Below are 14,306 nucleotides of genomic sequence, written 5' to 3'. Positions count from 1 at the left end.
ACGGGGTGCCCTGCTGTGCGGGAGTGATTTATAATGCCAGGGCCGGGATCAGCAGGTGGGGCAGCTCCGCAATCCAGTGAAGGATTCATTGAATTAGCGCTGCAGTCAAACGGCAAAGGTCAGTGGAAACCATCTTTAGGCTCAGTAGCCGAGCTGCCATGGCGGGGTACTGCCACGCTGAAGAAGTATACTAATAATAACTAGAAATGCAATTCCAAGGAATTACCAGTGCATGAAAATGCAAAAAAAAATATAGATAGATAATGTAGATATGGCTACTAAGGTATAGCTAGGGTAAACATGGTGGTTGCATAGTTTAAAGAGAGTTGATAGTGTTTAGGTAGACATTTTAAAGCTTAAACATTCCTGTTCTAACTTAACTAATGATTTCTAACAGGTATTCTAAAATGTTAACTATGCTAACAATGATAACCAGGTTGATTGGTTTACTTGGCTAATGATTTCTAGCAGTACTGTTAAAAATGTTAACTATGCTAACTATGCTAACAATGCTAACCACGTTGATTAGCTAACTTAGCTAATCATTTTTAGCAGTTATGCTAAAAATGTTAACAATGTTAACTATGCTATCAATGCTAACCAGGTTGATTAGCTAACTTAGCTAATCATTTTTAGCAGTTATGTTAAAAATGCTAACTATGCTAACAATGTTAACTATGCTAACCATGCTAACTAGCTAACTTGGTACTGAGGACTTTTATTTTGAAACATTTGTTGATGGGGTATCCATGGCTGCCACTATCAGGAATAAAGAAGTTACTGTAGTAAAATCATGTTGGTTGCTATGGAAACGGTCATAAACGCTTAATTTTGATGGTTGCTATGTTGGTTGCTAGGTGCATGGAGGTCTCATGTAGTTGACTGGAGGCATAGTTGATGATAACTGACAGTTGGAATGGTTGAACAGTTAAATAGTTGAGTAGTTTCAATGGTTAAATGATTTAATAGTGTATTATTGCAGTGAGGACTTTTATTTTGAAACAGTTGTGGAAAGAGGAAACAGTTAACAGGATATGTAGTCTTCACAGAGAGATTGTATGCTTAAAGCCTGAGAGAGAGAGGGCTGCTGCAGGTGGGGCTGGCCACCTGGCATAAGATTCTAATTGCTTAATGATCCGATTGTGATGTCATAGAGGCCAATGTTAAGTCTATGGGGAAATTTGTAATAGTTTTTAATTTATAGTTTAAAAAGTATAAAAGTTACAAAGTTGAAAAATACTTAGCAGCCTTCCCCTATTTAATACCTACGTTGCGACGTTTGAATGAAGTTTCTAAGTTAAACGGTTCAAGCTGAATAGAAAAAATGAATTTGATCAGCGGAATAATAATAACTAGAAATGCAATTCCAAGGAATTACCAGTGCATGAAAATGCAAAAATATACAGATAGATAATGTAGATATGGTTACTAAGGTGTAGCTAGGGTAAACATGGTGGTTGCATAGTTTAAAGACAGTTGATGTGTGAAGGTAGACAGTTTAAAGCTTAAACATTCCAGTTGTAACTTAACTAATGATTTCTAAAAGGTATGTTAAAATGTTATCTAACTATGTTAACAATGATAACCAGGTTGATTGGTTTACTTAACTAATGATTTCTAACAGTTATGGTAAAAATGCTAACAATGCTAACAATGTTAACTATGCTAACAATGTTAACCAGGTTGATTAGCTAACCTAGCTAATGATTTCTATCAGTTATGCTAAAAATGCTAACTATGCTAACAATGCTAACTATGCTAACCATGCTAACCAGGTTGATTAGCTAACTTAGCTAATCATTTCTAACAGTTATGTAAACAATGCTAACTATGATAACAATGCTAACTATGTTAACAATGCTAACTAGGTTGATTAGCTAACTTAGCTAATCATTTCTAGCAGCTATGCTAAAAATGCTAACTATGCTAACAGTGTTAACTATGCTAACCATGCTAACTAGGTTGATTAGCTAACTTAGCTAAACATTTCTAGCAGCTATGTTAAAAATGTTAACTATGCTAACAATGCTAACTATGCTAACCATGCTAACTAGCTACTGAGGACTTCTATTTTGAAACATTTGTTGATAGGGTATCCATGGCTGCCACTATCAGGAATAAAGAAGTTACTGTAGTAAAATCCTGTTGGTTGCTATGGAAACGGTCATAAACGCTTTATTTTAATGGTTGCTATGTTGGTTGCTAGGTACATGGAGGTCTCATGTAGTTGACTGGAGGCATAGTTGATGATAACTGACAGTTGGAATGGTTGAACAGTTAAATAGTTGAGTAGTTTCAATGGTTAAATGATTTAATAGTGTATTATTGCAGTGAGGACTTTTATTTTGAAACAGTTGTGGAAAGAGGAAACAGTTAACAGGATATGTAGTCTTCACAGAGAGATTGTGTGCTTAAAGCCTGAGAGAGAGAGAGAGCTGCTGCAGGTGGGGCTGGCCACCTGGCATAAGATTCTAATTGCTTAACGACCCGACTGTGATGTCATAAAGGCCAATGTTAAGTCTATGGGGAAATTTGTAATAGTTTTTAATTTATAGTTTAAAAAGTATAAAAGTTACAAAGTTGAAAAATACTTAGCAGCATGCCCCTATTGAAGACCTACGTTGCAACGTTTGAATGAAGTTTCTAGGTTAAACGGTTCAAGCTGAATAGAAAAAATGAATTTGGTAAGCGGAATAATAAGAAGAAGAAGAAGCCTAGGAAGAACAGTACAGTGCATTTTCATGCACTGTAATAATAATAAATTACATTTATATAGCGCCTTTCAAGATACTCAAGGTCGCTTAACAAGAGTAGGAGTGGGGAGGGTGGGAGGGGGTGGGGGGCTAAGAGGGGTAGGTCAGAGAGAAGAGGTGTGTTTTCAGGTGCTTTTTGAACATTGACAGGGAGGTGGCAGAACGGATGGGAGATGGTAGGTTGTTCCATAGGGTAGGGGCAGTTACGCAGAAGGCCCTATCACCAAAGGTCTTTAGTTTGGTGCGGGGAATGGTGAGTAGATCCTTGCCTGTGGAGCGCAGGGACCGTGATTGGGAGTAGGGGTGGAGGAGATCAGTAATGTACTTGGGTGCCAGTGAGTGTAGTGATTTGTACGTGAGGAGGAGGATTTTGTATGTGATGCGTGCTTTGACAGGGAGCCAGTGGAGTTTCTTGAGTATGGGGGTGATGTGCTGCCAGGGCTTGGTGTGAGTTAGCACCCTGGCAGCTGAGTTCTGGACATACTGCAATCTGTCCAGGGCCTTACTAGGCAGCCCAGACAGAACACCATTGCAGTAGTCCAGGCGGGAGGTGATGAATGAGTGGATGAGAGTCTCAGTAACTGAGTCGGATAGTGATGGCCGGAGTCTTGAGATGTTGCGCAGGTGGAAGAAGGCAGATTTGGTGATGTTCTTGATGTGAGACCGGAATGAGAGGGTGGGGTCGATGATAACACCCAGATTCCGCGCCTCTGGTGATAGGGAGGTGGAACAGCCATCTATGACCAGGGCAAGATCTCCAACCTTCTTAAGCAGTGGTGCTGGAGCCACCACCATGAGCTCTGTTTTGCTGCTGTTTAGTTTTAGGAGGTTAGAGGTCATCCAGTTTTTAATTTCCTGCAGGCAGTTGTTGAGTTGCAGGGGTGGAAGCTGGGAAGAGGGTTTTGTGCTGATGTACAACTGGGTGTCGTCCGCATAGCAGTGAAAGCTGAGTCCATGTTGACGGATTATCTGTCCAAGGGGGAGCATGTAGATGGTGAGGAGAATTGGGCCGAGGACAGACCCCTGGGGGACACCGTGGTTAACTGCTGCTGTGATGGACTTGAAGCCTTTTAGCGTGATGAATTGTTTCCTATTTGAGAGGTAGGACTGAAACCATGCGAGAGCTGTACCAGTGAGGCCGATGTGTTCAGAGAGACGGGAGAGGAGGATGGTGTGGGAGACCGTGTCAAAGGCTGCAGAGAGGTCCAGAAGGACAAGGATGGTGACGAGGCCATTATCTGCAGCCATCAGAAGGTCATTGGTGATCTTGATGAGCGCTGTCTCTGTGCTATGATGGGGTCGGAAACCAGATTGGAGTGGTTCAAAGAGCTCATGGTGGGACATGTGGTGTTGGAGCTGGGCAGCCACTGCTTTCTCCAGGATCTTACTCAAGAATGGAAGGTTGGAGATTGGGCGGTAGTTGTTGGGGTCATCCGGGTCCAAACCAGGCTTTTTGAGTGTTGGTTTAACAGCCGCCAACTTGAAACTTGGGGGTACTACGCCAGAGCTGAGTGAGGTGTTAATGATAGTCTCCACCAATGGGCAGAGGGTGGGGAGACAGGCCTTCACTAAGGTCGTGGGCAGTGGATCCAGGCTACTGGTTGAGGGCCTGGCTTTGGAAACAAGGTTGAGGACTTGGTCAGCATCTACCAGGGAGAAGGTGGAAAAGCTGTGACACGGTGGGCAGGCAGATGGCTGATTCATATCCTGACGCTCTACTGTGGCCAGCTGGGAGGTGGTAGACATCTGGAGCTGCTGGTGGATGGAGTCCACTTTTTTATGGAAAAAGTCCAGGAACCTGGAGCAGAGGTCGGCAGCATCAGAGGGTTGTGGGGTGTCGGGGGGGTCTAGAAGGCGGTTGATGGTAGAGAAAAGCATTTTCGGATGCTTTTGTTGGTTATTGATAAGTGTGGAGTAGTAGAGCGTTTTTGTCCGGGAGAGAGCCTCTTTGTAGCTCTTGATATGGTCTCTGTAGGCTTCGCGATGGACACTGAGACCAGATTTTTTGTAGAGCCTCTCGAGCCGTCGCCCAGCAGCTTCCCACTTGCGCAGCTCACAGATCTGGTAGTCAGAGGGGCAACAGAGTCCAGGCTGAGAGCAAGAGCGGCGTTGTAATGCTCTACCAGGCCATCTACTGTGTGGTTTGGGGGGTGTAGGAGCGTATTAAAGACAAGGCCTCTTAGAACCTAAGGCCAAGCGTGCACTCCTCTCTCTCCATCACGGAATCTCACTGGCAACCGCACATAGATGAACATAGCGCTAAAAATATCCCCTTCAAATGAAAAGGAGAGCAAGAGTATGGGTGGCAAGAGAGAGAAAAAGGGAGAGAGAGAGAGAGAACGAGAGAGAGAGAGAGAGAGAGAAAGACTGAGACAGAGAGAGACAAATCCCAGTCAAACACATAATGACTTGACTCCACCAGCTGTGGTGTTCACTCGCTATGTCTGTCTGTGTGTGTCTGTGTGTCTGTGTGCGCCTGTGTGTGTGCGGGCGCTCCTGTGTGTGTGCGTGTGTGTGTGTGTGTGTGTGTGTGTGTGTGTGTGTGTCCGTCTGTCCTCCTGTCCTCCTCTCTCCGCGTATGTAGGTCAGGCCAGTCCGTTTCTGCTGCTGGTCCTCAGCGAGCACCTGGAGGATCTGCAGGCGGCCCTGCTGGCCTCCATCATGGACCTGGTGGGCCTCCGCAGCGGTCAGGCCGGCCTGTCCTCCCCGCTGGCCTGGGCCGAGGGCCTGGAGCTGCTGCACTGCAGCGGCCAGGAGGACCACCTCCTCGCCCTGCTCGGCCAGCCGCCGGCCAGCCCCCCGCCGGACACCGAGGAGAAGGGGGCCGCGAGGAGCGCAGAGGTGAGAGGGGAGGGGAGGGGAGGGGAGATGCTAAAACCAGGTCCTCATAAAGATAGCTACTCACACACACACACACACACACACGCGCACGCACTTCACGGGTCACCTCCTACTTCAGAGGTACAGGGGAAAGTAGGTCTGGCTTTCCTCCCTTTTGGACGCACACACACGCACACACGCGTGCATACACACATGTGCACGTGCTCATCCACCCTCACACACACACACACAGACACACACATAGTCAATCTCCTTCTCAAATTACAACGGTTTCAGGCAGATTAAGTCACCCCAGCAAGGCTCCAGGACTCGTTTGCCATCCTCACTCCAGCCACCTCCATCACACTCACTCTCCTCTCCTCTCTCCCCTCTCCCCTCTCCCCTCTCTCCTCTCTCCTCTCTCTTCTCTTCTCTCCCCTCTCCCCTCTCCCCCCTCCCCTCTCCCCTCTCCCCTCTCCCCTCTCCTCTCTCCTCTCTCCTCTCTCCTCTCTCTTCTCTTCTCTCCCCTCTCCCCTCTCCCCTCTCCTCTCTCCTCTCTCCTCTCTCCTCTCTCTTCTCTTCTCTCCCCTCTCCCCTCTCCCCTCTCCTCTCTCCTCTCTCCTCTCTCCTCTCTCTTCTCTTCTCTCCCCTCTCCCCTCTCCCCCCTCCCCTCTCCCCCCTCCCCTCTCCCCTCTCCCCTCTCCCCTCTCCTCTCTCTTCTCTCCCCTCTCTCCTCTCCCCCCTCCCCTCTCCCCTCTCCCCTCTCCTCTCTCCTCTCTCCTCTCTCCTCTCTCCTCTCTCCTCTCTCTTCTCTCTTCTCTCTCCCAAACACTTCTGCTGGATGTGGGCCTCATGTCAGGCACTATGGAGACATGGGAGGCGTCATCCGATATGCTGTTAGGTCTTGGCCAAGCCCAGCGCCTATGAATCAGGGGAGATGAGGGTGGGCTCGCCCCCCAATTACATGGTGCCAAGCTATGGCCTTTAGAGGACTGGGGAGTTTACTGTACATTCACCATACATTTGTGTGTGTGTGTGTGTGTGTGTGTGTGTGTGTGTGTGTGTGTGTGTGTGTGTGTGTGTGTGTGTGTGTGTGTGTGTGTGTGTGTGTGTGTGTGTGTGTGTGTGTGTGTGTGTGTGTGTGTGTGTGTGTGTGTGTGTGTGTGTGTGTGTGTGTGTGTGTGTGTGTGTGTGTGTGTGTGTGTGTGTGTCCACGGTGGGACTGATGAGGTGAGATTGTTGAATGAGTGCCCCCACGGCCACGCCCCACACACACACACAATGCCTCACACACTTGCTCCCCCCCCGTTGGGTCACCTCCAGCGGCATCTGCAGGAGTGGAGGGGCTCTCTTCACCTCACCCCACTGTAGGAGGCACACGCAGGGCGGAGGGGAGGGGGGCAGAGCCGGAGATGGAAGGGATTACCCCAAGCTGAGGGAGTAGGTGGGGGGGTGCTTTTGGGGGGGTCACTGCTGAATGAGAGTGGAGGGGCTTGGGATTGTTGTGGGGTGTTGGGGGCCGGAGGCGAGGTGGGTGTGTGGGTTGCGGAGGTGACGGCGAGCCCAGGGACGAGCCACGCTTCACGGGGCCAGCTGGCAGGCCGGAAAGTAGGCCACCGCGTTCTGCACTTTACGAGCTGGCTCGCCCGCCTCACCGTGGAGAGAGCCCGGCAGCCGGGGACCAGCCCAGCCCAGGCGGAAAACACATGGCGTCACCCTCCTCCTCTCCTCCCTCGGCTCTCCTCCTCTTCTCTATGATCCATCCATCCGTCCTCCTCCTCCACCCCATCTCTGGTGCAAGGAGGTTATAAAAGAGAAAAGAAGAAAAAAAAGCTTATCGCGGTTTACTTTTATTTGTCCCCATTTTTTCAGCCTTGCCACGCCACACTGCAATCTGGGTTAATCATTTCTTTCCACGCCGACGACCAATATTTACAAAATTGTGTTAATTTATGTGTCAAGAGCCTATTGTTACCTCTCGTCTCGGGCCAAAAATAATATAGCCGTGGAAAAATCTCTGAAATCGTTTTGAGGGCAGTTTTTTTGGTGGTGGGGGGGATGGGGGGCAGTTGGATCTGATCTGCCCTGGTCTGATGGTCAGGTTCTGGACCCTCTTCTTATTCCCAAAAGCAGAGTCCTTCTGGGAGAGGGGCCAGTCAGTCCTCTCAGCCTGCGGCCAAAGCCTCCAGCTCAGCGTCCAGCACCTGGAAGACGCGGTCAGCAGGCAGTTCATGCAGGACTCCGGCCCTGCCGCGCAGGTACAAATCTCACTCCACTCACAAAGGGCCAAACAGGCCCCTTTAGCTGCAACCAGAGAAGCTGCTATTGTTAGCAGGCGTGTGTTGAAAGCAACAGCAGTAGCTATAACCTTCACGGCTTGGGCCAGTTCCTTGGAAGAGAGGCCGTGTCTCGTTTCTAATGCATTTATGCCGTTGTAAGTTATTGTTGTTTAAAAATGTCTCTCCTAGATGAAGTGTGCATGTAAATGTTAATGGCTCCCTCTCATAGAGGCTAATGTCAACACCAGGTTTGGTCATCATGGGCCCTTAACGTCAGATTCATCTCAGCCCCAGTTTAAGTGCCCTGTGAAATTAAGAATTAGAATGTGCCCTAGTTCTCGTCCTAATCCATCTGTGGGAATTGGTCTGCTCGTCTGAGACGACTCTGTTCTCCGTCCATCCATTCTTGTTAACTGATGGTATGCTCTTTCTCAGGGGTGTTTGGTGATTTATTTTCCTCTTTCCTTTTTGAACCTGTCTTCAGGTTAATTCAGTACCCCCCACCACCATCCAAGGGTGGAATCACCGTGACCACAGAAGATTTGGAGTGCTTAAAAAGTGGGGAATTCCTCAATGATGTTATCATTGACTTCTACCTCAAGTGAGCACACTGATATTTTTGCCTTGGCTCTCTGCCCTTTACTTACAGTTGATTCTGCAAATAATGCATGGACAATGATGTTAGGTAATCACATGCCTTGCCTCAGGGCCCTGGTTAATTGAAATTGTATGGCTTCTTGTACCATAAATTAGTGGTTGCTCCAAGAGCAGGATGTAGGAACAAACATACCCTCTCAAAATTGTCATTTATAATAAGCTGTATGGTTTTATGGATGCATTACTTTCTTTACAACCAGTCTCATGTCAGCCGTTCGGCATTTATTTAGCGATCACCTTGAGACCTTATTATTTAGAGTATTTACTAAATTTGTATTCCCAGACTAGCAAAATATGCATTATATACAGTATACTGTATACGTAAATATATCCAGCGATTGAAATGAAAATGACAGGGCACATTAGCTTGTGTTTTATGGGGGTGAACTGTGCGTGCCTTTCTGGCAAGCGTGTATCATGTGTGTTGTGTACATACAGTATGTACAAAGCCTAAGGAGTGTTGACCACTGTCCGGTTGTCCAGGTACCTGCTCCAGGAGAGAGCTGACCAGGACATGAGGGAGCGCTCACACATCTTCAGCAGCTTCTTCTACAAGCAGCTCACCCGTAAAGACACGGCCAGCGAGGAGGCGACCGAGGGCTCGTAAGGAGCTCAGTATTTTCACTGCTCGGAGGGAGGGATGGAGGGATGGAGGGAGGGAGGGAGGGAGGGAGGGATAGACCAGGCTGGAGAGGTCACAAGGGTACACTACAGAGCGCTCACGTTTGTCACGCCCGCATGGCCAGGGCTTATGGCCAGAGTCAGCGCAGCAGCACACTGACGCACCCGGCCAGCAAGCCTGTTGACGTCTATTGACTAGCAAACTGGAGGACCTAGCCAGTGTCTTTCCATTGGTGCACTTGAGGAAATACCCATTGGGGAACAGTTTGTAGTAGTATGCACTAGCTACATTGTTGAACAGTTTATAGTAGTATGCAATAACTACATTGTTGAAGAGTTTGTAGTAGTATGTATTTAACTACATTGATGAACAGTTTTTAAGTAGTATACAATAACTACATTATTTGTTATTCATTTATCATTTCTATTCTATTAGTTATTTTGGATGAGGACTCTTTTCTGATGGGATTTCTCCCATAACAGTTGCTGAGCTGTCATACTGTGTGATGTATTCGTACTGAGAGAGAGTTAATGAGTGAATGATTGAGTTCTCTTTTGGTCATGTAGGTCGGAGTACAGGAGACATCAGAGGGTCCGGACATGGACGAGGCACGTGGACATCTTCGACAAGGACTACATCTTCGTCCCAGTGAACCAAGAGTGAGTGAGACTACACACACACACACACACACACACACACACACACGTTTTTTTTTTTTTTTTTTTTTTTTTTTTTAAAGTATATTTTTTTGGCCATTTTATGCCTTTATTGACAGTGACAGTGGAGATAGACAGGAAGTGAATGGGAGAGAGAGCGGGGGTGGGATCCGGAAAGGACCACGGGGCGGGAATCGAACCCGGGTCGCCGGCGTGCGGTGCAGGTGCCCCAGCCAGTTGCGCCACGGCTGGGGCCACACACACACACGTTTAACAAAAACATGCACTATATAGTTTTTCACTTTGTCACAATCATGACTACAGTATACAGTTGTTCCATCACTCACACACACACACACACACACAAACAAACACTTAGATTTTTCTGCCTGCTGCCACTTTGGGAGACCACCGAGCACCTTTATTGGAGCTCACTGCTCCCACTACAATGGCTGCAAGACATGGAAACAGTGAGACGGAAAAGGGCACAGAAGTCTGGAGGGGGCCGACCACCGACTTTGCAGAGTAAGGCCTCCAAGACGAACCAGGGCGGCCCCCCCAGCCTCCTCCACCATCCTCCTCCACCACCCCCTACTCCACCACACTCCTCCACCACCCCCTACTCCACCATCCTCCTCCACCACCCCCTACTCCACCATCCTCCTCCACCACCCCCTACTCCACCATCCTCCTCCACCACCCCCTACTCCACCACCCTCCTCTCCCCAGCGTCTTCAGCCCACCAGCCCTATGTCTCTCACCGCCATGGCCTACATACATCAGGCTCATGGTCTGGCATGTTTACATTGTACATATGGCAGAAATTACTTATGCAAATGTGAGAGTGCAATAGCCAGAACGGAGCGAAGCTTTGTGTTTCCGAGGCAGAAAGGGCCTGGCTTTTCATGGCTTGTGTTTTAGGAAGGACAAGGCACAAAAAGGCTCTTTGTGTGCTAGGCAGTGTGTGTGTGTGTGTGTGTGTGTGTGTGTGTGTGTGTGTGTGTGTGTGTGTGTGTGTGTGTGTGTGTGTGTGTGTGTGTGTGTGTGTGTGTGTGTGTGTGTGTGTGTGTGTGTGTGTGTGTGTGTGTGTGTGTGTGTGTGTGTGTGTGTGTGTGTGTGTGTGTGTGTGTGTGTGTGTGTGTGTGTGTGTGTGTGTGTGTGTGTGTGTGTGTGTGTGTGCGCACACGCACGAGCATGTGTCTGTTTGCACAACTGGATAGAAACCAAGAACATCCGTTTGGCAAGCTCCACAGGTTCAATATCAAAGCAGCCATTTAGCCTTAACTAGAGCAATGGGACAAAGAAATGTTGCAAATGGGAAATGATACAAGACATGGATGTTTGAATATGACGTGGCGTGTTCTTGTAAAATTGAAGACCACATTGTGCATACAGTACACACACACACACACATGCACGCACAGATTCTCTCTTCCACACACACACACACACACACACACACACACACACACACACACACACACAAAGAAGTCTTCATAGAGCTGCTCCCTTGAATTGTGAATGTCATTTAGTGCTGCATTGTTGTGCCCTGTCCAGCAGACTCTATTTAGGTCAGCTCAGATCTGTCCAGTCCAGCAGACTCCATTTAGGTCAGCTCAGATCTGTCCAGTCCAGTGTCTGTGAATGTCTTTGGTTATGACTGCCATGTACCATCTGTGTGCTTATGCAAGTTGCCCTCTCTGTCACCCCAAAGGGCTCACTGGTACCTGGTCATCATCTGTTTCCCGGGTCTGGAGAAGCCCCAGGTTGTAAAGTGGGGAGGCCCAGTCCAGGAGGGGAGTGCTGGGGTTAAGAAGAAATGCGAGCCCCAGGCTTCCAGCCAAGGTATGGAGGCCTCAGGCCCGAGGGTTTTTTTCCCTTCTTTTTCTGTAGGGGGAACATGAAACAGGTGTGCTGTCCCGTATGAAACACCCCCGGTGTGTCTGTTATTGGAGTAATTAGTCCATGTTCCTCATGTTTCCCCATTTACTTCTCTGGGTCTACATAATATGGATCATTGGAAATGGGGCAGACTAGTCCCAAGCAAACATGTGCAAAGTACACTCAAACCCTGTTTTAGGGCGTTTGGAGAGGTTTCAGGCATGAAATACATTCGCAACTCTTAAAGGGAAAAAATGCAGGGAGCTTTAGTCTTTACCTGTAGGAGAGGGACGCTGTGCTTTGGCATCACCTTGTAGTTATATATGGAGCTCCTAGGAACACATCATTCGGCCAGATCAGTGCAAACAGATTTAGAGCACCATTAAAAGTCGAAACTATTCTAACAGACTCTTGTAAAGTCAGAAACGAATCTGTGACTCCACTTTCAAAAAAAAGGAAAAAAATAGGAGAGGTTCTACTTAGTTCACTGTGTCGATGAGAGATTGTGAAACTGATGCGGTGTGTGTGTGTGTGTGTGTGTGTGTGTGTGTGTGTGTGTGTGTGTGTGTGTGTGTGTGTTTTGACAGGGACCAACGTACGAGCCACGTCCTCCTACCAGAGATCACAAAGTTTGCCGGTAAACATTATCCTTCCCAACAACAACTTCAAAAAGAGTGTTTAGAGCAACTACGCCATTGTTTTTGTGCTTTTTACAACAGATAAGCAGACAAGTCTTAGTTGTGACATCTCACTGTGTGTTTCGTTTGAAACAACAATGACCACAATAAGGAGTCACGCAAGAACGGTTTTAGACAGAGTGGAAGGTTCTAAATAATTGAATTACCTCCTAGCCCTTCATACCAAGATGGCTAAATTGATAGCGATCTGAATGTACTTCGTTTTATTTGTTTTCCCTAGGATTGTACACAGCAGAGTTGCACTAAAGAAAACATATTGAGAAGGTAAGAGCCTTGCTTTACTTAATGACATACGTACAATGCAGACAAGCAATGTAATTCAACGAAGTGTGTGTGTGTGTGTGTGTGTGTGTGTGTGTGTGTGTGTGTGTGTGTGTGTGTGTGTGTGTGTGTGTGTGTGTGTGTGTGTGTGTGTGTGTGTGTGTGTGTGTGTGTGTGTGTGGATATTTTAATTCAGTATATTCTTTTCCTCTGCCAGGCCGTGTATTCTGGTCATGGACTCCTTGAAGCTCTCCCTCCATGAGCGCATCTACAAGCTCTTACGAGAGTAAGTACTGCTCAGTTCACTGGGGGGGTGTGTGTGTGTGTGTGTGCGTGGGTGGATGTATATGCCCTCTAAGCCCAGCAGACACTCAGTTTATCCTTCCATGAAGCACTCTATGGTGTCTCTTTAGCTCCAATCATTATTGTGTGTGTGTGTGTGTGTGTGTGTGTGAAAAAGAGAGAGAAAAAGGGAGGGAGGAGGAGAGAGAGGAGTGTGTATGTGTTGTGTATTGACCCGAGTGTGAGTGTGCAGGTGTGTGTGTGTGTGTGTGTTGTGTAAGTGACCCTTGCGTCTGTCTCAGCTACCTGCAGGTGGAGTGGGAGGTGCGTCGAGGCACCCCTCGCCGCCTCACGCCAGACAACATGAAGAGTTCGCACTGCAAGGTGCCCCTGCAGGACAACAGCAGCGACTGCGGCCTCTACCTGCTGCAGTACGTGGAGGCCTTCCTGCAGGTACGTCCAGCACAGCCCTCAGGCTCTGTCCACTCCCCACCTCCGCAGAGGACCTGGGCCTGCCTCCCACTCATCTACCTGTGACCATAGAGAGTCTTCTGAAATGACAAGGTAGACCTTCAATTCTCTCTCTCTCTCTCTCTCTCTCTCTCTCTCTCTCTCTCTCTCTCTCTCTCTCTCTCTCTCTCTCTCTCTCTCACGCTCCACAACAGAACCCGGTGGTGCACTTTGATCCTCCGCTGCGGCTGGAGCACTGGTTTCCACGGCAGCAGGTGCGACGGAAACGGGAGGAGATCCGTGACCTGGTGCTCCAGCTCTATCGTCAGCAGGGAGCAGCCAAGTGAAGAGAAGAGAGGAGAGGAGAAGAGGGAAAAAGGACGAGTAGGGTCCAGGCTCCGGTCAGAGAAGACACCCTGCTCCATGCAGACCTGTCATTTTCCAGTGGCCTTGTTCAATTTATTTAAAATTTTTGTCTTTTTTTAAAATAGTGTTTCTATTTGTTTTGTTTGTTTTTCGTTTGTTTGTTATTATTTTTTAATAATTATTATTATTTCAGTAATAACACTCCAATTTCATGAGTATAATGCAATTGCTGTATACATTATTTATAAAACTGTGAACACTTAGACAAACTACTTGAACAAGATGTTTTATAGTTTTTACTATTGCTATTATATGCCATTAATGTGAAGACCAAGGAAATATTAAATTGTTATTTTTTTACATTTTGTTTGTGCTTTCTTCCCTGATAACCTTAACCAATACAACGTGCGCGTTTTTGTGGACATTAAAAATGTAGTTTAGTTCACATATTTGAACATAGTGAATATTTATATGGTTAGTTGCAGCTGCAAACAATAGTGGCATTAGTACAAACATGAGGAGGCCGTTTTGTTTTTTTTGTAGTTTACTCTCTGGCTTTGCTGCCCTCGTTTTCCAGAGCT

The 14,306-nt window shown here is 47.4% G+C and overlaps 1 protein-coding gene across 2 annotated transcripts in view; it reads left to right on the top strand.

Annotated features, from left to right (window-relative positions):
- Nucleotides 1-14,087, top strand: part of senp7b (SUMO specific peptidase 7b) — a 28,230-nt gene extending 14,143 nt beyond the window's left edge. The window contains exons 11-21 of one of the 2 annotated variants that reach the window (XM_062527530.1): nt 5,338-5,594; nt 7,707-7,831; nt 8,337-8,453; nt 8,993-9,112; nt 9,698-9,790; nt 11,502-11,632; nt 12,256-12,305; nt 12,587-12,630; nt 12,845-12,913; nt 13,212-13,362; nt 13,575-14,087. In XM_062527530.1, the coding sequence (XP_062383514.1) occupies nt 5,338-5,594; nt 7,707-7,831; nt 8,337-8,453; nt 8,993-9,112; nt 9,698-9,790; nt 11,502-11,632; nt 12,256-12,305; nt 12,587-12,630; nt 12,845-12,913; nt 13,212-13,362; nt 13,575-13,706 (1,289 nt within the window). In that variant the 3' untranslated portion in view covers nt 13,707-14,087. Of the gene's footprint in view, nt 1-5,337; nt 5,595-7,703; nt 7,832-8,336; nt 8,454-8,992; nt 9,113-9,697; nt 9,791-11,501; nt 11,633-12,255; nt 12,306-12,586; nt 12,631-12,844; nt 12,914-13,211; nt 13,363-13,574 lie in introns of both variants that reach the window. The other variant, XM_062527529.1, reaches the window with a different exon arrangement.
- Nucleotides 14,088-14,306: the final 219 nt, after the last annotated feature.

The sequence above is a fragment of the Sardina pilchardus genome, chromosome 23, assembly GCF_963854185.1.
Source record: "Sardina pilchardus chromosome 23, fSarPil1.1, whole genome shotgun sequence".
NCBI classification, from domain to species: domain Eukaryota; kingdom Metazoa; phylum Chordata; class Actinopteri; order Clupeiformes; family Clupeidae; genus Sardina; species Sardina pilchardus.
This window is presented reverse-complemented; position numbering and strand designations above follow the sequence as displayed.